We start from the raw sequence: 26,889 nt of genomic DNA, 5'->3' as shown, positions 1-26,889 counted from the left end.
GTCAACTGTACAGTGCAAGGTAGGGCAAGGGTGGAATTTCATTCACCCATGCCATCCCCTCTCCCCTCCACCTATTGCCAAAGAATAAGCCATTCCCAAAGGAGCAAGGCAGACAGGACATCGATCAGAAAAAAAGCAGAAAAGGTGACAGCGCCTTTTTCATGCAGGTGACAAGCTGGCGGATAGGCCCTGGGCCTTGTCTATCTGAGAATCAGAACTCGGAAGGGAGCCGGCTGTCACAGGGAGATTTATTTTAAAAATTGAAAAATAAAGTCAATGTCAGGATGATCACTTTGTAAGTTATATAAATGTCTGATTGCTGTTGTACACCTGAAACTAATGTAATACTGTATGTCAACTGTAACTGAAAAATTTTTTAAATTATTTTTAAAAAATCAAGCCAGACTTTTGCTAAGAGAAAGCTTGTCTGGTTCAGTTGATACATTTGATAATCAGGATTGATTCTGTGATGGACATTTTCCTCAATATGAACTGAAATGAATAATATTTTAATTCTCCTTAACCCTGTCCAAGTATTCTGGGTTAAAACAGAATGCCTTTAAGGGAAAGGTGAACAGGTATAAATAATTTGTTGTCTTGAAGAATAAGTTTTGGCATACTTCCTAGAAGTCAGGACATAACTGCCGCTAAGAAACACTTTTCCGAGTCAAAAAGATTTCTGTTTCTTCACTTCCAACAAAACTGCAGGACACAGTTGAGTTTTTAACTGAGCAATCATTAAACACACGTTTGATGTCGCATCACTGTGCTCCCAGACATGCCACTCAGGAGGTCCCGACAGAATCGAGAGACATTCCCGTCACGGAGGTCCTTCCTTAGCCATTTAGTTATTTATGAGAACGAGTTTCTCAGCACTTAGTGGAAATAGGAACAATGTTGAATTCTGTTGCATTTTAGCAATAAGTTCTTTTCAACCATGAAGATATGAAGCAATTGGAAAAACTCCATTCATTATGAAGAGCATAAAGCCTTTATTTTTTGAATGATAATATAGCAAAATAGAATATATTCATTTTTGACTATTGTTAATAACTGTAGACAATTTAGTCCAGAAGAAGTGCTTTTAACCCTTAGAACCTTGACTCAACAGAACATTTTTTAAAATTAAGATTTCAAGTAGGTGCCTATTTTTTTATAGGAAAAAGTATGAACGGTGATCAGTAAAAATCTTCCAAGCACAAAAATACATTATGGTAAAATTCTGCGGGGAAGGTGAACTGAACACAAATCAAAAGAGGTAAAAGAACTGTAACATGTCCCGCAGTTAAGGCGACCAGTGCGCTTTTACCCAGATGCTGGGTATCAAATCGCTATGGTGTTAACATGACACTGAATATTTTAGAATGTTACTATCGTTATCATGTCTTGGAAACTAAGGCCTTAGTAACTCTTCAAATTCGTAATAAAAAATTTGAGCTGTCCACTTAAAAATAGGCTAGGAGGTGCACGGTTTTTGCAAAATTCGGCTAAGGGGGGTGCACGAATGTTTTGTTTTCTGTGTTTTAAAGTTGGAGGAGCCCTGCATTATTGGGTTCCCTCCTAAGGGGGGGGCTAAGGCTTCGCAGATGGAGGAGCCTGGAGACAAGCTCGTGGGCCAAGCGCTCACGCGTCCTTGTTAGAACCGAACCTGGGCTCCGTCCCCAGGGGCGCCCCAAGCTCCCTGCGCACCGCCTGGCTCCCCGGGGCGTGGAGGACGCAGGGAAGCCTTCTCAGGGCGGGCTCGGGCCTCGGTGGGGCTGAACGGCTTGGCGAGAGCGGGCCAGTGTGGGAAGCACCCCCGTACCCGGGCGTTGGGCACCCAGGCCGGGCGCGCACTCGGTGTTGCGGCGGCAGCAGTCACAGTCCTCGCTCCAGTGGTAGCCGGTGGTGCAGGCGCAGCGCCGCGGGGCCGTCCGGTTGCCGGGCTCCAAAGCCACCAGGGCCTTGCCTGCGGGGAGAGAGGCAGGGCAGCGAGGCCGCGGGGGGACACACGGGGAGGGGGGCCGACGACACACCTCCCGCCTCCCGCCACACGCTGACACCAGACCCACGGGCCTCCTCCAGGCCACTGACCCATTCAGGACGCTGGCCTTCAGGGGCGCCCAAGTCCCCTCTCAGCTTCCTGTGCCGGCACTAAAACACCCCGGTGGGGTTTTTTTTTCTCTCTCAATAATGAAGAGTCGTGTGGCTTTTTAAAAGTCAGTTTTCACGTTAGGAAGATCACGGACTGGGGAGTTCATGATCACTGATTACTTTGGCTAATACAAAATAGACCTCATAGTTTTCCCAATTTTTAGTAAATTCAGATGTGATAAATAGCCTCAACACAGATGCTAGATGGGGTTTCTGGAGATCGGGGATCCTCCTGACATCCTACAGGGCCACAATTATTCAGAGTCGGAAGACTGGGGGTGGGGGGGGGTCACTGTGTAATTAGCTAAGTGGACGAGTACAGAGGTTGGGCCTCAAGACATACTTAGAAATTCATCTCTCCCACTTACTCAGGATAACACGTCTATCTTTTCTCACAAAGCGCAGCAAAGCGCTCTCCTGTTACCCCAATCTCCTGGCCCTGCCCAGTTTTTGTGCTACAGAGGCAAATGCTCACACAGTTCACCCGCAATAGCCAGTGATTTGTATCTGCAGTTTCACCTACTCTTGAAAATGTCATCGTAGCCCCCGAACCAACACCCCTGGCACTTCTGGAGAAAGGCAAACATTTTCAGCCACTCGCTGACCATGCATGTTCCCAGGTGAGGGTGAACAAGGTGACTCGTTCTGCCTAATTGTTTCAGCTCTCACAATGGAAACAAGTGTCCTTTTTGTGGCCTGTTTAGTGCTCTACCTTTTGTCATTTTTGTGCTTTTGGTGGGTGATTCTACGGTTTAAAATGTCCTCCAAGCGCAGTGCTTGGGCGCCGTCCAGTGCTTCTAAGCCGAAGGAGGCTGTGATGTGTCTCATGGAGGAAATACGTGTTAGAAAAACTTGGGTCAGGCAAGAATTACAGCACTCTTGGTTGTGAGACCAATGTTAATAAACCACAGTATTTACTAAATAAAGTGTCCTTAAACAGAAACTCATATAAAACAAGGTAATGCGTTGATCGGTTGACAAAAACGCTGTAACCAGAGGCTGAAGGAACAGAGGTTCAGTGGTTGCTGAACAATGAGAATCGATTGCACACACACACGCGACGGAGCACAATGACATTATTTAAAACAGACCTTTTACCCCCTCACCAAGAACCCAGCCATGCTGGCACCCTGACCGCAGAGTTTCAGCATCCGGAACAGTAAGATGTAAATTTTTGTTTAAGCCACTCAGTCTGTGGATTTCTGTTACAGCAGCCTGAATGGACTGGAACACAGTTCCAAGGGGAAAAGAAACAAACCAGAAACCTGTTCCCTCCTTCACTGTCTCAAGTGGCAGCCAGCAGGGAGGGACACTTCTGACCCCCCTACCTTTTGGGCCCAAGCATGGTGAAGCTGGAGAAATCTCCATTTCCTTCTGTGCCCACTCTCTGAGGCCCCGGGCAGCTCAGCAGCACCAAGGCCAGTGTGTCTAAACACGCGGCGCAGGATGCCTGGAACACACACTGACATTGTCGTTTCCTTGAAAAATCCTAATTCCAGCACCTCATGCAAATGCAAGTGCATGTAAGCCTGACATATTCTTGACTATCTTAATTAACCAGGCTTTTCGCTTTAATCAATTTTGGCAGTAGACAGAATGATTCTTTATTTCCAAGAGACAGCAATGAGTCAAGGTCATTACTAAGCAGTGGGAAAGAAAAAAGACTTGATCAGATGCTTCTCCTCAGTGGAGTTTCCATGTTATCTTCTCCAAACAAAATCTGCCAGCTGTCTCTAACACATTAGAAGAATTATGGTTTTAAAAAATACTTATTTCCTTGCTCTTTCCACTGGGAAAAAGAAAAGCCTATAAAAAAGGCCTGGCCGGCATGGCTCAGCGGTTGAGCATCAACCTAGGATCCAGGTGATCAAGGTTTGATTCCCGGTCAGGGCACATGCTCGGGCTGCAGGCTCGATCCCCAGTCGGGGGCATGCAGGAGGCAGCTGATCAGTGACTCTCTCATCATTGATGTTTCTGTCTCTCTCTCTCCCTCTCCCTTCCTCTCTCTGAAATCAATAAAGATATATTTAAACAAACAAACGAAAACCCTGCAGATAAGAATCCAGAAGCAATGAGCCTCCCTAGCACCCAGAGTGAGGTCGCTAAATATGATGTTTTGCTGAAAGTGATCAGGAATCCTTGGAGAAATGGCTGGTTCCAAGTGCAGGGCAGGAAATGTCCTAGATGAGCCAGGAAGAAGGGAGCTCTTAAAAAGACACTTGGGGTTGTATCAAAGATGAGGGCCACCTGGTGGAGGTGGGACAATATGAGCACCAGGAAAACTAGTAACTGCAATAGACAAAAACACCTCAAATATGTCTAAATTCACGAAGTCATAATATTCATACAAAGCCTTTGGAGAAAGCTTGCTGATCAAGTCAGTATTTTGAAAAGTGGTAAACAAAGTTGCAAGCATTCACCCTGCCTTTCCTGTATGTGATGACCCTCAGGGCAACAACTCGCTGCTGAGGGAAGTTTCCCTTTATAAAGCATTCCAGCTAAGAAATGAAGAAGGCATGATAGAACTGGAAAGTCGCCGAATGAAAACGAACCTGGGCCATGATCGTCAACAGCTGCTAATATCACAAAAAGAGAGAACAGCAGCTGTTACATGGTTCCTGACATAACTACATTTTACCAACTACGAAGGAGTTTTGCCAAAAACAAAACAAAAAACAAACCAGAATCTGAGCAGCCTTCTAGATCTCACAACCACTTTACAAGAAATGTAGGAGGTAGAAGAATAGTTTTAAATGGCACCAAGGGAGTGCAACCAGCAGAAATCAGACTGTGGAAACCCCACAGGACCGACGACAGGGTTTCTCCCCCAGATAAACTGAATGGACAAAGGAAAAAGAAGGAAAGTAACCGCTAGGTTGAGATTTAAGAGTCATATTTTGATGCTGATTCCTGCAAATAAACTACAGTTTTAAAAAATTTGAGGCAAAAAAAACTATAGCAGACTGATAAGGAGATCAAACTGCAGAGTCAATAGAACATTTATCGTTTGGAGAAAAGACTTGAGAGTCAGAAGATCTGACCTGGAGCCCTGCTTCTCACTGGATAACTCTGGAGAAGTCATTCAACCTCTGTCAGTCTCAGTTCTCTTCATCTTTAAAATGGGATCGTTGCGACTACCTCACAGGGTTTTTGTGAGGATTAAATAGCACAATGTACATGGAAACACTGGGGACGTACTTTGTCAACTCTAAGAGGTGTTCCATGATTAAACTGCAACACAAACACAGTCCAGAACAAAAGTTCTCAGTGAAGAGTTGCTTCTGGGATCTGAAGCGCATCTTTCTGTGGTCTGTGGTCAAAACTTCTTCCTCTGCCCCCCAAAGGCTCAGCCCTGCTGTATCTAAAAACATCGTTTATCCGCACTGCCACTGACTTGACCGGCTCACCTGTATCACAGACTTTATGCAGCAGGCATTTATCTTCTTCATTCCAGGTGTCCAGGTATTCATCCTGGCCGCAGGGCACACAGACACTTTCCGAGGTAGTAGTGCATTTGGAAGACATATACGTTCCTTAAATCAGAAGAGGGAAAATGCGCTAATCAAAAGTACCCAAAAAACAAAACAACAAAAATGCACCCATCTACTGGACCATTTATATGACCGTGACCCTGGGAAGTCCCCCAGAGACAGTGTGATACAGGAGACAGGGCCACATCTCACAGTGATGGGCTCCTCGGGCCTCCCAGCTGGCTGAAACAGCCATTCTGGGGCTGCTGGGCCTGTGGTCACAGCAGTCTTTTAGTTCTTCCATGGGAAAGATCACCCTTTCCGCCAAACCCCTGCTGAGTACGGTAAAGAACAATGGTTTTCAAACTGGCGCCTGCAGAACTTGAGGGGTTCCCTGGGGGCTAAGCAAGAGAGGCATCCTTTCACCTCTCCCCTCCCATCTTCAAAATTCCCCCTACCGTCAGTCTGGATAGATACCTTCTGTCCTACACATACCGTGAGCTCATGGTTAACTTAGTTGTTTGATCACACACACACACACACACACACACACACACACACACACACAATGGATCTTGGTTCTGCACATCCAAGAAATATTTGTAGCTGAAATATCTACAGGGTCTTGCTATAAGGTAACCACCTATTCCTCAAAGATATGCTCCCCTCCCCAGAGCAATGAGCTAACGAGGACCCCGTTGACTCAGGAGTTCACTGGGGCTGTAGAAATGCGTGGCCACAATCCGGCAGAACAATTTTGGGGACGTTGTCGTCACCAGCCCACCTTCTGCCCCTCAGCAGGTATGTATGTGGAGAGAAGGTATAACAGGGTTTAGGCAATTTCAGCAGCAACAATTCCGATATGGTTATCCCTGCCCCCCCAATTTTTTCCTGTGACAATACTTTCAACAAGAGTTGAATTTCATATTTTGACAGTTTGAATCCCAAAGTGCTAAAACATGCTTTTAAAAGCCTTCCTCCTCCTCAAGAAATCGCATTTTGGGAAAGCAGCGTTCCAGCACAAATTAAATACCAGTTTCTGAACTTGCTTTTGATTCTCAAGTGATTTTACCTTCTGAGAGAAAGGTTTTTATCTTCAGAGCAACAGACGTTACCACCTGCCATGACCATAAAAAGTCCATCCCATTTCTTTTTTCATCTGGCAGATAGAAATCATTCCTCAGATTTTAAAAAAAACTAACACAAGCCCCTCCCACTTTTGAGGGACAATGAAAGGTGGCTCAGAAGTACAGACCTGGTTTACACTTGTTACAGCACCGTCCAAAGCGCTCATAGTGCCTCTCGCTGGCACACGGAGGGGTGATCTGAAAAGTCACCTGAAAAAAAATTGACATCAGGCAGAGATTATGCACAAGTTCTTTCTGAATAAAAAAAAATTTTTTTTAATCATCCAATTACATTTTGGTAAAACATAAGAAAACACCATAAACACTCCTAAAACTGCTCTATGTAATATTAGGGGCCCCCCCCCCAAAATGTCACTTTCCTACTCTAGCCCATTTCCCCCTAAAAATATACAACCAACTGATGCTGGCATGAAAATCCACTTAAATATTTTAAAATATTTGGGTTATGCTCATGGCAATAAGAGGACTGAAAGGAAAGTTTACGAATTGGATGCAAAAGTTTGAAAACTGATGTAGACAGCTACATATAACATTGGTCCCACTCCTGCGGGTCACGCGGTGGATGACAAGCCCAGTCAGTGTTGGTCATAAACTGTAGGGGAACACGCTGAGGCCCCTTAGCATGTACAGGTGGGCAAAGGTAGGCTTGCAGCTGTTCATGTGGAAAATACTAAAATAATTAATTAATAAATAATACACGAATAAACTGTTTCACATGCTCACAACTGTAAACCCGCTTTTGTGCACCCCTGGATATTATACCAGGGGATCTCAAATTGGGTCTTACAGGCTATCTCCGATTTCTAAACGATGTTTAACACTGCTTACCTTTTAAAATTTTAAACACGCAGAGAATTTTTAAAAGGGGGACAGCAAGCGGAGTTAGGAACCGCGCGGGCAAGGAGTCATGACCGCCTGCTGGCTGAGGGACCTCGGGCAAACTGCTTAAGCTTTTTGAGTCCCTGTTTCCTTTCCGTATGATTCTAATACAAACGCTCGTTTCCAGATCTGCCCATGTCAGTAAAACACACCAAAAAGCGAAGTCCCTTCCATTCACTCGAAGATTCTTATCAGCATGCGGCAGAAGCTCTTTTCCTCATCAGCTTTCTCAGTGTAAGAAAAAAACCACTTGTTGACAGGCAGTCATGTAAAAATTGACAGGGAAACGAAATAGCCCGGTTTAGCTGAACGGACACCAAATCATGCCATGCCAAGGGCCAGGTTCCCCAAGGGGTCCTGGGGGCCCTGCCCTCCGGGACCTCACACACCCGGGTGTGCTATGGTGGGGGCCGATGGGCCCTACCTCACTGAAGAAGGCTGGGGCTGGTGTCCTAAGGGACATGACGAGTGAGCTCAGTCCCACAGGATGAAGAGTAATTGGCCAGATGAAAAGGGAACTGGCAGGTGGAGGTAGGGACAGAGGCAAGGAAGACTTCTTTAAGACAGCATGAACCGTTCAGACAGGGGCACTGAGGTCTGAAATGGAGTGTGGGGTGGGGGTGGCCACGGAGACCATCAGCAGGGCTGGGGGAGATGGGCACAGTGATAGAGGGCTTCCTCTGCACGTGGATGGAAGGTGTAGAAATAACAGCCTAGAAGAAGCCACACGTCCTCAAAATACCTCAGTTAGGGAAGGAAGTGTCATAAAAAGAGCACCATGCCCAGAAAACCCCAGGCTAGCTGAGTGGGGGTAGGGGATGCAGCCAATGTGGACCTCTGACCTCACTCTGGCCCTGCAAGGGCTTAGAGGAGGGACAGGGGGTCCAGGACAGTTCCTTTGAGGTTGCTGAGAAAGTCCAATGTGTTCCTGGAGCCAGGTGTGCCCTAAAGGCTGTATCTGGACTTGCTTCCTTGACCCAGCTAACACTCCCCTGGATGCTGGATAACGGGAATTGGGGGCTCCCCACGCATTCACCGCATGACCGGGGCTCAAGGGCAGCCCCGTGAGCCCAGTGGAAAGTAGGAAGAATGATGAGCGTAACAGAAATCACGGCACCGCTCCCTTCTGGTCTCTCTTTCTCTGTTTTTGTAGGAACACGTTTCTCTGCAGGCTGCTGCGCCCCCTCTGTGTCTCGTAGTCAGGTGCGCACATGGAAGGGAGGTGACCAGAGGCACAGTGGCGGAGCTGAAGGAGGTCGGTGCACATGTGTCAAATAGGATGCCTGTGAACCCTGCTGCAATGCTGATGACAGGCAAGTGAGACAACCATGAGGTCGGGCTGTGTTTCAGATGAAGGCTATCAGTTGCTTCTAACCCACAAGAGAGCTGCAAATCTCCGTAAGATAATCGCACACTCTGTGTCACATACGCGGCAGGGTTCTTTTGAGGGGAATTTGGTACAGGGCTGCCCCTGAAGCAGGTGCTTAGGAACACAGGTGCCACTGGCTGTGCCCTGGGCTCCGGATCCTGGTTCCTGCTGAGCATGTAGACAAACTCTTTACACGCTTAGGAGTGTGGCTGTGATTCATTCAGCCCATCCTCCGTCTAACCCAGGCTTTCACCTCCCGGCAAAAATGGGGAAGTCGCCGGTTGAAGTGACCAGAGGTCCTAGCCGTTAACCAGATTTTCACAGATGAGTCCTGAGAATCCATTTCTGCCTCCTAAGCTTACTGTGGCTTTACACCTGGACATGTCTTTTTTAAAATTCAAGATATAATTCATATACCATAAAACTCGCTCTTTCAAAGGGCACAGCTCACCAGGCGTTGTACAACAGCCGCTGCTACCTAATTCCAGGGCATTTTTATTACCCCAAGCTGACAGGTCTCCTGGACAGACCTACAGGATTACAGGCCCTTTAAGGAGCAGCAGCAATTCTGCTGCTGGGGAAATCTGCTGTAAGAGGCAGAAAATCACGGCGCTAATCTGATTTAAGGTACAGCTGAGAAAGGAACGCGACTTTGTTCTCGGTAGTGACACTGCATACTCTGCAGCGCACCTTCATCTTCGAAAGGCAATAAATATACAACTTAGAAGACAACCAACAACGTAGATATATTTAAGGAAGTGTGGTGTGGGGGTAAATAAAGAGAATGTGGGGAATTCTCCGAAGGCGCCTGCACATCCCGGAGAATGTGCCCTTGCTGTCCTCTCCCGCTGGGTCCTGGCGTCTGCTTCCAGCCTTCTCCCCCCCCCCCCCCCCCCCCCCCCCCCCCCCCCCGGCGTGCAGAGCCTGGCCCAGGAGGAGCCCTCGCCAGAGCACTGCGCAGCTCCCCAGGCCTCGCACAGCAGGCAAAGCCCGCCCTGTGCCGGGCTCACCCAGGTCCCGTGCACCGCTTCCGGGGACAGGCTCCCCGCTTTGCAGTCTACACCGCAGTCCTTGTGTTCGTAATTACTAAGTAATCCAGATCTGACTCCCTGGCCTGTCTTGCTTTTGCTGGTCCCCTGGGGACTTGTCTCTCGATACTCAGCCCAGACTGGCTCTGCTGCCTGACTCCCAGATTCCATGTCCCTTACTTAGTCCCACCTGCTTGGGCTCAGTTTTCCATTAGCTTGTGCTGGATCTCATTTATGCCAGGCTCCCTGGCTGGCCTACCATGAGTATCCTCAGAATGGCGTTTTGTTGTTGTTGTTAATCCTTCCCAGGGGATATTATTCCATTAGTTTTTTAGAGAGAGTGGAAGGGAAGGAGAGAGGGACAGAGAGAGAGAGAGAAACATCGATGTGAGAAAGACACACCAATTGGTTGCCTCCTGCATGCATCCTCACAGGGAGCCCTCCTCACAGGTTACCAGGGTTGCCATTTCTTTGGCATCCTTGTGCAGGTAGAAAGAAGTGGTCTGGGACCCATTTGGAGGACTATTATGTATAGCAGCTGCCCTGGAGGCCAGCTGGCATCAGGTCTGTTTGCAGCACTTGTGTATTGGGAAATACAATTCAATTTATGGTACTTAGAATTCGTGTAAAAAACAGCCATAGAGTGACAGGGTCCTACTACAGTTCTTAATCAGTAAACTACAAAAACATTTGGCCCACAGAGTTCATGTCCAGTAACCCTTGTTTTCTAACAGACCCACCCTGAATTAATAAGGAACACTAGAATCTGTTTATAGCAAACACCCTTTATACCCCACCCCCTTTCCATATGAATTCCTCAGAAAGTCTTTTTTTTAAGGAGTTAAAGGTTAAAGTGGCAAGATGATACATTTACTGTATTGGCCTCCTGTTGCCTCCCTTTCCTGTGGGTTTTGTGTTGTATGTCTATTTGTTTCAGGGCCTACAGGCTGGTCTTTATTTTAACAGCTAACAAACCCTTCTGGAATAAACATGTCCACAGTCTGTGCAAGGCTTTGGGGGAGTAGGAGGAAGATAATGCATCGTAAATCAAAGTTCTCATTATAAAGCGACGTGGCTTTATCTCCTGATGCAGAGCCAAGGTGGGTGTAATTCCGAAAAGCCCTAAGTTGAAGAAACCTAGCATTTCTGCTGGTGGAGCTACAGAGACTCGTGGGTCTGTATTTAGGATCCTCCAGGGCAGGTGGACTGAGCTATTTCCTATTCATGCTGTTTACCAACCTGATTGTGGTGAAAGTCATCACAGAGACTAAATTATTTTCCTGCCCTACTGAAAATCCACGCTCACATGTAACCAAGCGGAAAGAAGCGTGGCCCCTTGGGTCAAATCGAGGGGAAATGAACCCAACCCAGGAGAACAAATGTGGGATCTTCCATAGATTTTATTTTGTAAAATATCATCCATGACTACAGTTGAGAATTTGGCTATAATTTAAGTAAAGACAGCATTGAATTTCTGAATGCTACAGTAGAACTGTAGTTTCTCTCTTTTGTTAAGAGAGAAACTATTAAATGAGAAAATAACACTTTACTTAATAGTCCTGCTGCCCTTGGGGGAGAAAATCCTTGATGAAAGTCACGATCGAAACTGGTCCTACCCAGAAGAGAATACCAATAGATTTCTAGTGACAGCTTCTTTCCTATGACAGTTTTACGCCAGAAAATTGTCTCTCTCTGAAGCCATTTGTTTTTAGAAACAAACAAATAAAACTGAAATAAGTAGATTAGAGGAACCTACAAAGAAGTGTGGTCATTTCTTGTGTATTGCTTTGTATGCCTTTATTCTCAGCTGGCCGAGCAGACGGGCCAGGGAGAGGTCTCAGTTTCTCCTTCACAAACGCTCCCGTGATGACTCAACACGCCGCCCCTTTAGATTGAGATGCTTTAGGGGATCTTTTCAGTTTTGGCCCTTTCTTAGCGCCTTTTCTCCGGGAGCTTCCGGATGGCCTTCTCTATTTCATCTGGCTTTCTATTTTCGATCATGGCACAGCCACGTGTCCATTAGTGGGAAAAAGCATCCCCCCGTCTTGCTTCTCGGATAAAAGTTTATAACTGGAAGTGGAAACTGTTGAGGAGTCATTGGTTGCTCAGAAATCAGATAAGGCAGGATTCTACAGAAAAAGGAAAAAGGAAACACTACCTACGATAAAGGCTGACATGCCGGAAGGTGGGAATGTAGTGGAGCACAGGTAGGGGCTGGGAGAAGACGGGTTGAGGAGGGGGGTGGGACCCAGAGTGCTGGTGGGGAGGGAGGAGGGGGCCTGACCAGGCGGCCTCGCCGGTTAGGGCAGGTGGGCTTCGGGGCAGGAAGATTTTTTTCCACCCAGGGCAACTCTCCGAACTGAGCTTCCAGTGTGGCCTGGACAAAGTGATGCCAGACATTTCTTTTTCTTGTGCTGTTATTTGACATTTCTTTAATAGAACTGTCTACATTTTTACAATTGGAAGGTAAGAATTAAAAAAGCCAATTCCGAGCCTTAGTCTGCTCACCTGTAAAATGGGGCTAATAATTGTGCCCACCCCGCCGCACTGAGGACCAGATGTGGTGATTCACGTGCATGACGTAGCACTGGCAAGCAGCAACTCTCAACGAAAATTAGGCTTGCTTCCTCCCTTCAAAGCTAAAGATCTTTCTAGGAGGCTGCTGGGGAAATGAAGTAATCGCATTAATCACTCAGCGCAGAGGCGCACACCTGGCCTGCAGTCAGGAGAGGCGGCTGCTAAAATGCGCACCTGAGCAGAGGTGGGAAACATCAGTCACTCGGATCATTCCCCGGGGGCTAAACGGAAAAGAGCATCACCAGAAAGAAGAAAGCGGGTGGAAACGACAGGAAGGGGACCCACAGAAAAACTCTGCCTGACAAGGTTCCTTACCCGCCAGCCCCCAGACCCTTCGCCTGCATGACAAAGAAAAGCCGTGAGCTGGGGACTGGAAGAATATGCTTTTAACCAAAGAGGCTTGTTTCTGGAAAGATGTTCAATTTCTTATAAAGAAGTGCTTTCTTACGGGACTGCAGTCATGGCAAGCGGTCCGAGTTATCTCAGTGGCTTTCTGTCTGGGGGTTCAGTCAGTGACGTAAGCCACCCTTGGGTGAGGGGAGAGACAGTTTACTCAGGGTGTCTGCTGATAAAGCGGCCGCGAGATCCTATCTGTCAGGGATCCGGTTAACTAGGACATCATTGAGTTATGACTGAATGCCCTTCTAGACATTTTCATTTTAAATAAACTTGAGAGACAGAATTTTAAGCTTACAGGTTTACAGAGAAAATATCAGACTCAATTTTCTTTTGTACAAACCAAAGCCTCACAGTTCATGCTCCAGAATATTAGACCGGCATTTATAAAGATAGTATCTTACAAATGAAAGACATAAAGAGAACAAGGGGTAGCTTTGGGGATCTCCCAGGTACCCCAGTGATCACCTGGTACACTCCCTTTGGCTTGTTCACCCCCCCTAGGAATGCACTGAACTACAAGACACATTAGAAACTCAAAGAGCCCCAGTTATACCAGCCAGGTTCCTGGCTGTTAAGTCATAACAGAAACGGGTACAGAGAATCAAAGGGTTTAAACAGAAAACTCTGTGTTTAAAATATAAGTCATTTCACAGAAACATGTTTCACACACTGCTCGTGAAAAAAATATTCCACTGCCAATAGTGAGGTTGGAGCATTCTCTGGCTGGTACAGCATGGGAAGAAATGTGGCTAGTTTGAGAAGATTGTGAAGGAAATGGTGTTGGTCACCAACAGTATTATAACTGACCTGCCAGTAAAGGATCTGGGGCATTCTGCAATAAATTTTATGACTGTGTTCCCTCTGAAAAGGAGTCTTTGAAACTCCAGCTCAAAGGTATTCATCACAGCAGGTCAAGTTCTACTGGCTTCATCGAAAATCACAAATATGAACCAACTCCTTCCTCCATAAAGGGGTGGTGAGTTGATAAAATAATAGAGGAAGGCCAGACATTCCTTTGCCTGCGTCATCCGCCTTTACCTTGGAAAACAATTTTTCACATAATTACTGTCAGAAGATAGGTTTTTGTCTAGTCTAGAGTTTAACAGTAGAAAGCATCCATCTCTTAAAAACTCTGTTACCTTCACTGAGATGTCTTTACTGGGCTCTCATTTATAGTTGTGCAAAGGGCTGCCTGAGTGCAGGGCTAAGGGAATTAGCCCGTCCCAGCGCTCTTGAGGCACTGAGCATCGGAGGACACAGGCACGGAGACGGGAGGGGTAGATAATAATAGATTATTACAACAAAGCAGCGACTCGGGATCTTGGGCTCTATTTGCAGGAGGGAAAGAAAACTGTCTCCCATCAGGAAAAATCAGATTTGGCTCTTTCTATGTCTGTCTTTTGAATGCCTTTTTTTATTTTTAAAACTTTGGGTTGCTTTTTAAATGTTTTTATTGTGATTAAAATACACACATCAAAATGTACCACTTTAACCATTTTTTTAGTGTACAATCCAGTGGCATTAATTACATTCACAATGTTGTGTAACCATCACCACTCTCTTTTTCATCACCCTAAATAGAAACTTTTAACCATTAAATAGTAATTCACATTTTCCCCTCTATCTAAGTCTAGGCCCCTGGTAACCTCTATTCTACTTTCAGTCTCTGAATTTGACTACTCTAGGTACCCCTTATTAGTGGAATCATACAATATTGGGCCTTTTGTGTCTGGCTTATTTCATTTGGCATAAAGTCTTTAATGTTCATCCGTATTGCAGCGTGTGTCAGATCTCCATTCCTTTTCACGGCAGAATAATATTCCAGCCTGTGTAGTTACTGCATTTTGTTTATCCACTCATCTACTACTGGACACTTGGGTTGTATCTACCATCTGGATACTGTGAATAATGCTGCAAGACTGACACACAAATCTCCGAGTCTCTGTTTTCAGTTCTTGGGAGTCTATACCTGAGTCATATGGTAATTCTAAGTTTAGCTTTTTGAGGAACCACCAAACTGTTTTCTGTAGTGGCTACACCTGTTTAATACAATCCCACCCGCAATGCACAAGTTCCAGTTTCTCCACGTCTTCGCCAACATGTTACTTTCTGGGGTTTTGGTAACAGCCATCCCAGCGGGTGTGAAGTGGTCTCTCATTGTAGGTTGATTGCATTTCCCTCATGATTAATGATGTTGAACCTCTTTTCTCGTGTCTATTGGCCACTTGTCTATCTTCTTTGGAGAATGTCTACTCAAGTCCTTTGTGATTTTTTATGGGGTAATTGAATTTTGCCTGGATCTCTTCCAATGACTTAATTTAGCTGTTAATAGGGCTGACTCATTAGACAGGACAGGAATGGAATCAGGGGGCTGTCGGACTCTTAGGTTCATGTTCACCACTTTGAGAGACATCCTTGATTTTCCTACTGATGATAAATGCCCTCACTCTAAACAGCATCGCTGCCTGGTTCCCTAGAAAGTAACCTGGGAGGTTTAGCATTTCGGTAAGACATAATCAGCGAGTTTACAGCCTAAAGGTGGGGCAAGTTAAGCCCAAGTCACTTAGTCTTCAAATATTAACTGAACATATACTATGTGCCAGAGACAATTTTAGATTCTGTGGATACAGGAGATGGACACTAGACAAAGAGAGTCCTTGCATGTAAGAGTCCTTGAAATTAGCCAGATTCAAAAGGGCAAATATTGTATGATTCCACTTATAAGGGGTACCTAGAGTAGTCAAATTCATAGAGACAGAAAGTAGAATTGAGGCTACCAGGGGCCTAGAGAGTCCTTGCATGGGAAGAGTGACAATAAACAAACATAATGAAATCTGGGTGTGATAACTTCTGTGACAAAAATAAAGCAGTAAGGTGATAGGATTATGATGGGGGGGCCTCTCTGAGAAACCACATTCAGTGGAGACCTGCACAATGTGAGGGGACATATCAAGTTCACAGCAAGGTCAGGAGGAAGAGCACTCCAGGTGGATGTCAAAGCATTTGCAAAGGGCCTGGGAGGGAGCATGTGTGACGTGGTCAGGAACAGCAAGAAGACCCGGGTGACTAGTGCAGTGGGGAGAGGGTGGTGTATAAAGTCACACAACTGGTTACATAATTTATCCACATCATAAGCTAATATACACCCACAGCACCAGGGTTGTGTGATACTGACTGTAGGTTCATATCATAGGACATTGCTGTTACTCCACAAATGTTTAAATAACAAGCACTTCGTGCTATTTTCATTACCAGGCAGGAATAATATTTGCTATAAGATTATTTTTTCATTTTATTTTTAATTGTGATAAAATGCACGTAATTATAAAACTATCTGAATCATTTTTGCCATAGATGTTTTTGGAATAGATATTATGCACAGGAAAAAAAATCTGACTTAGGTAAGAATTGATAAAAAAGCACACACAAAAAAACCCCCCACCTTAAAAATGTAGAGTAACTGTGGCCTATTAGACGTCTTGACATAGTCACTGTTTTGATTTTGCCAATGTTAAACAACTGACTATCTCAAAGGTTGCTTTTTTCTGGATACATCAGCATTTTTCCCCTGAACCCCTGGATTCTAGATCTCAAAGGTCCATTGATCTTCACTCAACCCTTTCTCTCTCCTCACAAAGCATTTATTATCTCTGCTCCTCCCAAAGAAAACATATGCCCCAAGGGAAAATGAAGAAATAACCTTGCATTTCAACACTTTAATTGCAAGTTTCTTTGTCTTCCAGAGAGATAAAGAGTTTAAAAAATTTGCAGCTGTGGGCTACCTGAAATGAACATACAAGGTAGGTTTGTTTCCTAAACACGGCAATTAGGATGGCTTTGACTTGTCCCTGTATTACACTCAACACGATTTCCAAAGGCGCCCGTGAATGCCCCTTTATTCTCCCAGGGTTCAAGGCTCCCCCCACCACCACCATTCTTAGATCAAAAACAAAATCTTGCCTTCATTCCAGATGAGAGCTGCTTTCTTTTCTTTCCTGTAGTAAACGTCAGTGACCCCCTGTGCTTCCAAGAGCACCCTGGTCTGCTGGAGGCCAAGGACTCTTCTAGGCTCTGCCTGCATTCTGGGGGTGCACCAAGCTAATAAGGCCGTGAGCCCCCAGAGCGGCCAAGGAAGGGACTAGACTGCCCCTGGCCCTCAGAGTCAAGTCCTGTGCTTCTATATGTGCATGGGATCATCTGGAAATCTTACTAAAATGCACATTCTGATTCAGTAGGTCTAGAGAGGGAGAAAGAGAGAAACATTGATGTGAGAGCGAGACATCTATCCCCTGCTTTCTGCACGCCCCCAACTGAGGATCAAGCCTGCAACCTGGGCATGTGCCCTGACCGGGAATCGAACCATGACCTTTTGGTGCATGGGACAACACTCAACCAACTGAGCCACATTGGCCAGGGCAGAGATTCTGCATTTTTAACAAGCTGCCAGGTGATGTTGATGGTCTTTGAGTAGCACGGTCAGAGATTGCATTAAAGACCAAGAGCCAGAACTTCCTCATGTTCGCAAGCACTGTGCAGAGAGAACCACCTCTCCCACCGCTGGACACAGACACCACTGATCTTGAGCGGGAGCGAAGGCAAAGCTGACGCTCATGAAACATCCACTGCGTGCCTGCCAGGCACTAGGCCAGAGACCTGTCTTTCCTGACCTTCCAGCATCCTCACAAATGGCTAGTGATGAGTAGTCTGAACAGTGCTAGGTGTGTAGCAAATGCCCAAACTCTTGTTCGACCAATGAGTAATTTTTCCTAAAGGACAGTTTGATCTCATAACTTCCCTGTGCAGAGGACAGTAACAGTTTCCTACTCGCTCTGAATCAGGTTCACACTCCCAAGCATTGACTTGGAAAGACTCCACCAATTGTGCGCAAAACTAGAGATACCCAGTGGGGGAAGGCCGCACGATCAGAGTGCAACCTCTCCCTCGGCTCCAATTCTGTTTTCCAGTCGGGTCGGAATTCGGGTCTGCCTAACTAACACACAGCACAATTGCTCAGGCCTCTCATGCCCGTCACACTGGGACTGGGGTGCCTCTCACATTGGATGAGGCTCCTTCGTGGCTACTCTAGACCCGCTCTCCAAGCACAGAGGAGCCAGCGCCCACCCCTTCTGCAAACCTCACCTGTGAGGACTGCTCTGCACCGTGGTGACAACCAGCTGGTTGTGCATGAAGGTGCTTGGGTCATCTGTAATTTCACCCATAAATAGGACCTCAATGCCTGGTTACAGGGACCCCAACTGGGGCAAGGAAAACCTGAGCCTATCAGAAGAGGAACGGTTTCATTGCTAAATTTTGAAACCTTGTGACTGTAATGGGTTAAAGTTTAGGACCAAGATTCCAGTTGTGTTCCTGCTGAACTTAATTGCCCCTGTATGTCACACCCCATTGTCATAGGGTAGGAGGTCTGATCTAGATTCCTTGCTGCTGTGCACTAGAAACACAGTATTATTCTCCACCCAAACCCCACTGGAAGCTTCCTATCTCACTCCAAGAGAAAGCTGGAGGCCTGGCAGCGACCCCGAGGCTATATATGTTCTGACCCTCTGTCTCATTCCAACTTTTCTCCTGCTACTTAGGGGAGTACCTTTGAAGGGACTGAAAAAAAAAAAAAAAAATGCCAGTAATAGAAATGACTTAAGATTTGTGCCATGACAGACACATCAAAATTGGCGCCCAGCCGGGCTGGTGTGGCTCAGTGGTTGAGTGTTGACCTATGCATCAAGAGGTTGCTGATTGATTCCCTGTCGGGGCACATGCCCAGGTTTTGGGCTCCATCCCCTGCAGGGGGCATGCACGAGGCAGCCGATTGATGTTGATTCTCTCCCATGCATGTTTCTGTATCTCCCTCCCTTCCTCTCTCTCTCTAAAATCAATGAAATAACATATTTTTTTAAAGTTAAAGATACTTTTAAAAAAAGAAATCAGAGCACAGGTCATCTGGGCCAAGAGAGGAGTCCCCAAATTCACTGTGATTATAATAATAGTAAGACAGAACTTCTAACAATTTAAAAATATAATAGAAGTATATTTACCTGCTCACTGGACATGGCCCTGGGGCTGCGAGGCCTCGGCTCCCTCCTGTCCCCCCCCACACACCACCCCTACACACCACCCCCACCATCCAGCACAGAGTCTAGCAGCTGACAGGAGTGAGATAAACAGTCCTATCCCCACCTGGACTGGGGCAGAAGCAGGGCTGCAGACCCACAGAACTGACCGGTGGGGGGGGGGGTAGAGGACTCCGAGATGCCTTTGCTTCAGGAAGTGGCAGAGATGACTCAATGTGTCACATTCCTTTTCCTCCTGAGTCAGGGATCAACTAGCTGGCATACGGACCCTGTCCTGAGAGTACTCGAGGAGCTGCCTCAAACTCAATTAGCCTTAAAATCACAGCATTTTCCTTTCTGCTTAATAACAGCGACACACGGCCTCAATGAGTGTACATTCTCGAGCAGACAGCCACCAGCGCAGGCTGAGGCTTGCAGCTGTCCTACCGTCCCAAGAGGTTTCCCTCTGCGCCCCACACTGCCATATAGTTCACTCTAGAATAAGATTCCCTGAGGGGTTAAGACCATGCACAGAAGCAGACACCTAGGAGAAATTCCAGCTCTGCTACTTATGAGCTGTGCAAACAGAAGGGACATGGTTTTGTCCTGTACACTCTGCATGTCCTATCTTGGCCCCTTCGCCTGTCCATCCAGTACCAGAGCAGCACCACCTGCCCAGTTCTCCACATCAATCCCGTCCCGTTCTGTGTTCCCTGGGCATCTCACTTGTTCCTCTTTTGCAGTGGACTAGACCCACAAAACTTGCAAGAAGTGAAGATTGTGATGTCTGGTCTTCCCTACTGGATGGGGAGCTTCCCAGGTCAGAGGCTGTGTGGCAAAAGTCTGAGGTTTTCCACCAGGTCTTATGGGCTTTTCTTTGTTTTTGGTTTTTAACTAATAAATGCAAATAGGTATCCACTGAATTGAGAGGAATGAAAGCTGACAGAGGTTAAGGAACTAGAATGAGTAATGCGCTGGGCAAGGGGAAGTTGTGGGCTAACAATCTTCAATAATAGAACCATTAAAATAAAGATGACATCGACCAACTGATCTTTACCCCTGTGATGGAACAAATTTGAGGAAATGGGATCAAATTGTGACATATTAGGTTTAGGTCTGCTCTGGGGAAGTTCCTGACATTGAGGATTATTAAGTGCTCAACCAGGGTTAGCAAGGGCCGATGAGAGTAATCTTGGCTAAACTTTAATAATGGAACTGATTATCTCAATTACCATGAAAATTGCTCTTTTTTATACCCTGCTTTATACCTTGGGTATAAAGGTGAGAGGAGGGGAGGGCCCTTCTTTTAACTGGATATGAGTTTAGCAGCTGTTCATACTACTTAAGGATACACTTTTCAGTTAGTTGCTAACTATATTACAAAGAGTAACAAATGTTTTTAAGAAACTGATACCTTATGGAAGTAGTTCCTTTCCCATTTCCAGGGGTGTCGTGAGAACCCAAACCAGCCAACAATGTGGTGCTAATAGGATTTATGCAATACCACACATCCTCTCTTCCCATTTGCCAGGTTTAACCATCGCATTTGCAAAATTAAAGTTTTTCTTCCTCATTTTTAATGGAAAGTCTTCAAATTTCTGGTAGCTGGAGGAAGTGGCTCTTGTCCTCTCCACACTGAACAGGAAATGTAATGAGTTATTATTATTCCTATGAACTGAATGGGTAGCTTTTGCAGTCAGTTCTTCCTGCCACTAGAAAACTGGCAGCTGTGACTGTGTTTGTGCCAGACAGACTTCTGTGTCACCTGCTAGGCTAGGACTTTTTTTGGGTCGGGGAGGCATTAGGGAGCTGGTCAGAAAGAAAGAGAAACAAACACTCATCGTAGGGACTAGCAATCCACCAGGAAAAATGTGTTCTATGCAAGCGAAGCTTTCTGCCAAGCTATGGGTCCAAGGAAAACATTGCTGCCGCTGAGGGCAGGTGACTTATCTGAGGCCAGTGTGAGAGGACCATGGGTCAGGTCACACCTGCTCTGATGCTGGACCCTCTGGGGATCACTGGCTGCTTATCTCTCTTTAGTCCTGAGTGTTAGAGCTCTGCCTACATCCTGAACTTTTGAGACAAGACACCTTTAGGTCAGGAAATGGCTCTAAATTCCAGTGTGCACCAATTTCCTGCAGATCCCAATGCCTTGGGACTTTTAGCTGGTTTACTTGTACAAAATTTAAGTAACTTGTCTGCTGCCCAATAAAATAATCCAAAGCAGCTGGGGTTCAATAGCCTAAACTTCATCCTTCATTATTACTTGTTTAGAAAAAAAAAAAAAAAAGTCTCTCGTTACTTGAACCTGAACAACATTCTGCTTGGGACTAAGACAGAAATTTCCTCCATAAACTGTGAAAAAGACAATCCAAATAGTCAGCTATTTGTTGTGACATCAACCACATTTTTTGTTTTTACTGATAGGTCCAACCAGCCCACTTCCTTTGGCCCTGCATTGTCGGCACTAGCACAGGCCCCTGGCTCTGCCACGCTTGACTCTCGGCTTCTCCTTTCACCACTGCGCTGACCTGATTCAAGCAGTGGCCTCCTTACTGCCCCTCCACCCACCCCAGACACTTCCCCATAGGGCACAAATCTGATCACGTCCCTCCCCGGCCCACCGCACATCCAATAAAATCTCAAGTATTTGGCTTGCACATAGGCTCTTGTGTCCTTGCTAGAGATCCCTGGAGACACTGTCACGCCCCTCTGCCAGTCCCCCACCTGACATACCACTAGCCACCTTGTACCCCTGGCCCAAATTCTGCTCTCTCTTGTCTTTGTGTGCTTCAGACACACAGGACGGCATGGTAAGGAAGCACGAAGCATTCTCCCGGACGCTTTCAGGAGGGTTAAAGCACTCCTGTCCTGGGTGCCCACCACACCTTGCAACCGATACCAGTCACACGCGCACCCTCCCACCTTCCAAGTGTCTGCCGTGTCCAGGCCCTGCTCTCCCAGGCCTGGTGCAGACTGCCCCACACGTAATGGGGCTCACTTTGTTGAAATAAACAAATACATGGAACACAAACTCCATTTAATCTCACTATTGGGTACCGTGCCCTGCGTGAGACGGCCCACAGACATCAAAGGCTGAAAGTCGGCGGGGGCAGCCCACAAAACAAACACAGATATGAAGGCATCAGCCCACATCCAGAAAGGGCTTCACCCTGGGACCTGCTGTCGTGAGAACAGCAGCGCCAGCCAGCCCTGGACAGCAGAGGAGACGGGGAGGCCTGACGGGCGGGGAGCGCTGGCAGGAAGCAGACTGACAGCCGCTCTCAGAATGGGGACAGAGATACGGAAGGCTGCGTAATCTCACTCGCCGCCCACTCAGCATTAAACCTCAAAGCTCACTAAGAACTTCAGGCGGCCCGAGTCTTCTGTTTCGCGGAAGCCCGCTGTCTCGAGCTTGGTTTCTTCGGGCTCAGGGCTTTGGGGCAGAGAGACTGAGCTGAGCTTAGACTGTCTTCCTAGTAGTGGACCCTATAGGAAGCCCACACATGGCCACCACGGGGGACACAGACAAGGTGAACGACTGCCCACAAACCAGGTGAAGAGCCTAGAAGTGCTTGGAGAGAAAGTCGCCTGCGGGCAGAGTCCCACCCATGCCAGCTGGGGAGGCATGGAGGAGAGTGGGGGGCTGTGTGCTCCAGGGGTGGGGTGTGCTTCCCCGTGGGCTCGGGTCAGGATACTGCAGGGAGACAGGCCCTCAGCTGTCGTGGGCGTCCATCTGCCCAGAGGGTAGTGGCCCTAGGAAGTGGGTCACCTGTAGATTGATGACCATTAGGGTGGATGCAGACCCACCTGGCAAAAAGAACAGCCCACACAGCATTCCTAGTCCACTGGACACACCTGGTGGGAAAAACATTAATATTTCTTCCCATGCACTTCAAAAATAGGATAACACGGGGCAGGGGGAGGGGGGTTAATACTGACATGGCAGATAGAGTTCCTGCAGCACCTTCTTAAAACAACACTGCGCAAAGGAGGCCCTGGCTTGGAACTCCCCTTTTCATGGTCTCGTAAAGCACTGATTTATTGACCTCTAAAGATTCACCTTTATTGTTTCAGTTTTCCTGGTGTGAGAATTCCTGGTAGATAGCTGAAAAAAGCAAGCTCGTATTTCCTTATCAAGGCAGAGAATGCGTTCATATTACAGATTTGCCGTTTTCAGGGGGGAACTGGTGGGAAGGAAATAATGGGGAGTCATTTGAAGTAGTTGTTATTGACAAAATGAACTACAAGGCCACTGATCTGTGTGACTGTGGTTCTCCAAAGTAGGGAGGCAGAGAGACAGCCATGGAGGCACGGGGCACCCACCTATCCTATAGCCTCGACAGAGCTCCACCCTAGGGGATTTCCTCTACGGGGTCTCCCTTCCAGGGCCCTGTGGCCTATCTGTTTCTGATTACTCTCTTTACCACCTCAATAAGGGCCATATAGGAGTTATCTCAAAAACTATAAATGTTTAATGCCCTGTCTGTTGGTGAGGTTTCCTGAATTAAGTGCTTTGTGCTATCTATAAAGTCATAAAAATATGTGAAGGTATTTTTTTTGGCAAGATTCCTTTAAGCCTAAACCACTCATGCCATCCTCTCGACTAGGCTTCTTCCCCAAGCGTTTCTTCGATTCACTCCTTCTCTTGATTTCCTACCCATCCACCAAAGCCCACTTCAGAAACCCCTTCCTCCCAAAGCCCTCCCTGATTCCTCCAGCTATATTCACTCCCACCGGCTCCCCACCGCCCTCCGCTTGTCTCTTATCACAGCTGCTCTATCACTGTTAGCTTCACCCGTCTGGTCCTCTCCCCTGGACTGTGACCTGTGAAGACACAGCCACGTCTCCCTCTTGTTTCTCACTAGCACAATGTTTTACATCCCATAAATGTTTGTTGGCCTGGGTACGAATGAATCTGCCCCTAGGTCTTGGATAACTGGGGATAAGCAGTTACCTTAATGAAAACGGCATGCTTCTACATTTCCTTACTTGGAATAAACAGACATAAAAGCTTAAAATGTTTTTATCTGTAGGCAAATACTCTTCTTATGTCTGAAAACAAATTCCCTCCCAAAGATAGGCAGCCAGAGATATAACCACAGAAATGATTTAAAAGGCAAAACTTACAGCCTTCCAGGTAAGTTTATTTCTATTTAATTAATGTAAACGAAACCAAGTTCAATACTTGCAGATAAAGCACTTTCTAGAAGCTGTTTTTGCCAACTATTTTACAAAACCAATGCCCTACCTCCAACACCACCAAGCAGTTTACCAAGCCTTGCCCCATGTGTAACTTACACCAATGGATAGCCAAAACAATTCCTTTTTACAAACTAATAGGTTAGCCAAAGAAGCAGTAATTGAACACACGGAGTGCTTGTAATACTGCATTTCCACTTTCAGTCAGTGGATTTCCACTGGGAGAGTGGGCATAAAGGATGTCATTGGATTGCAATGCCAATATCATCTGATTGTTTTCTGTTCAGGTATGATTTTTAAAATGCACATAATTCAGCCCTGGCCTGTGTTGCTCTGTGGTTGGAGGGTCAGCCAGTGCACTTCAGGGTCATGGGTTCAGTTCCTGGTCAAGGGCACATGCCTGGGTTGCAGGGCCCACTGGAAAGGCAGCCAACAGTTGTGTCTCTTTCACATCAATGTTTCTCTTTCTTTCTCTCTCTCTCTCCCTGCCTCCCTCCCTCCCTTCTACTCTGTCTAAAAAAAAAGAGAAAAATCAATGGAAAAAATATCCTCAGGTGAGGATTGGCAAATAAATAAATAAATGCACATAATTCCAGTGGCCGAAAGGAAAGGGAGGGGAAACAGCACTTGTTGAAAGGGCTCTCTGAAAAACAAATTTCTTTGGGTAGCATCTGCTGTTACTATTACAACCTACTGCATTTTATGCCCATGTGGGTAGTTTTTGTAACAAAATGGGAAACGCTTTTTTAAATTGCGTCTTAGCTGGCAGGTTCTTCTCCGGTGTCTAGTTGTTCCTGGGAACCCTGGTCCTTCTTTAGTTCAAGTAAGGTAGCGCCCTGCCCAACCTATTGAACACTTAATTAAGCAACACCTGAAGTGTTTAAAATGAAAAAAATCCCGTTTGGTTTCTTAGGCTTTCCTTTCCCTCAACGATTCTGAGGGGCCCATACAAGGAGGAAGAGCACAGAAGGAATCTCCATGAGCATTTTCTGCTCCGGCCTCTGGCACATGCCTGTTATTTTTCTCCAGGCCTGACTCCCAGGCAGGCTTTCCCCGTCTTCTGAGCCCAAACGCAGTCAGTTCTGCAAATGCCTCTGGGAGCCTGCACGGGCCTCTGCACGGGCGGTCACGGCAGCCTCAACCGAGGCCACCAGAGGGGAAATCTGAAACTGCTGAAACCGAGGAAACCACCACCACTGACCCTGCCCTCCGCGGAACTTCCAAGCCCACAAGGTTCTCATAGGATTTGCGGTGCCGGGTTTGCTGCCGGTCCAGGAGGAGAGAAAGCCAGTGGCTGGCGTTGCTCACTTGCAACTGTACCGAGTGATGGGACAGAGACAATTCCTCCCAGGGGGCTGCGCAGCGACAAGGGCCTGGGGAGCTCATTTGGGGGGCACCCCTAGCATGCTTCACACTGAAGCCCTTCACGGGCCACGGGGTACTCCAGGCGGGGAGCTTGGGGGGGGGGGCTGGCACCAGCGGCACTAACCACTGCCCAGCCGTGCCTGCCGCCCCAGCCCCATCCGCTTGAGCTCCAGGACAGACAGACTGACAGCAGGGCTGTTTCTGGCTCCCCCGCTGGCTTGAAGCCCCGCGTGTACCTTGGTTTCTCCCACTGCAAACAGCGTTTTTGCCCCCACACCATCGAAGGGTTCCTGAGAACAAGTGATTTTACAGTTATTCGGGGCCAGAGCCTGAACTGGTGGACCTTAAACTGCTTGTGGAGTAGTAGGAGGGGACATGATAAAAAGGGCCGGGGTCCGCTTCTCTGCAGAACCGCCCGGTTGGTTTCGCCCCACGCTCCGGGCGCCCTGCGGGCGAGCGCGCTCCGCCTTCAGGACGGGGCGCTGAACTCCGGAGACCGCGCCACGGCCGCGGAGAGGGTCCGCCCGCGAGCTCGCGGGGGGCCCCCAAATGGCCTGGGAACTCGTGTTTAGGGGTGGCTCCCGCAAGCAGGCACGTCTGCGCCTCGGGCTTCTCCCGCGCGGAGGGGAAGGGGCTGCGTCTGCGCGGCAGCGACTGTGCGTGGGAACTTCGGGGCTCCAGAAATGTCGGGGCAATAGTGCCACCAAAGCCTGCTGCTAAGTGGGCTTTGGGAAGCGCCGGGTCCGGTGCTGGGGTCCCGTAGTCCCCAATGCCCCATCCTCCCTCCCTTTCCCTCCCGCCACGGTCCTACCCGCGCAACCGCCTCCCCAGATTTCCACCGTCTCTGCCCCCAAAGGCTTCTCAGTCCCGCTGTCCCGGCGCCTCGCAGCCCCCGCGCTCCCCCAGCCCGGGGAGGGCGCCGGGCGCGGGCGGCCCCTTACCTGCAGCGGGCCGAGCAGCGCGCACAGCGCCAGCAGCGCGGGCAGCGGGCGGCGCCGCCGGGCGCGCGGGGCCATGGCGCGGACGGGCGGGCTGGGCGCCGCGCTCTGCGGCCTCTGTGGCCCCGGCGGCGAGGCGGGGTGCCTGGGACCTCAGGGCCGCCCCGCCCCGCCGCGCCCCGCCCCGCCGGGCACCTGTCCCCGCCCGCCGTTCCCGCGGCGCCCCCCTCCGGCCGAGCCGGCCGCGCCCGCCAGGTGGTGCCCGAGCGCGGGGCGCGGCGTCTGCAGCCGGGACGTGCGAGGGGACCGGGCCCCG

The 26,889-nt window shown here is 47.8% G+C and overlaps 1 protein-coding gene across 1 annotated transcript in view; it reads right to left on the bottom strand.

Annotated features, from left to right (window-relative positions):
* TNFRSF11A (TNF receptor superfamily member 11a) overlaps window positions 1-26,651 on the bottom strand; it is a 48,445-nt gene extending 21,794 nt beyond the window's left edge. The window contains exons 1-4 of the mRNA XM_087819318.1: window positions 26,577-26,651; window positions 6,859-6,940; window positions 5,541-5,666; window positions 1,805-1,948 (exon numbers count right to left, since the gene is read on the bottom strand). Coding sequence (XP_087675444.1) covers window positions 1,805-1,948; window positions 5,541-5,666; window positions 6,859-6,940; window positions 26,577-26,651 — 427 coding nt within the window. The remainder of the gene's footprint in view (window positions 1-1,804; window positions 1,949-5,540; window positions 5,667-6,858; window positions 6,941-26,576) is intronic.
* Window positions 26,652-26,889: the final 238 nt, after the last annotated feature.

Source organism: Miniopterus natalensis, chromosome 7, assembly GCF_054644295.1.
Source record: "Miniopterus natalensis isolate mMinNat1 chromosome 7, mMinNat1.hap1, whole genome shotgun sequence".
Taxonomy (NCBI): Eukaryota; Metazoa; Chordata; class Mammalia; order Chiroptera; family Miniopteridae; genus Miniopterus; species Miniopterus natalensis.
This window is presented reverse-complemented; position numbering and strand designations above follow the sequence as displayed.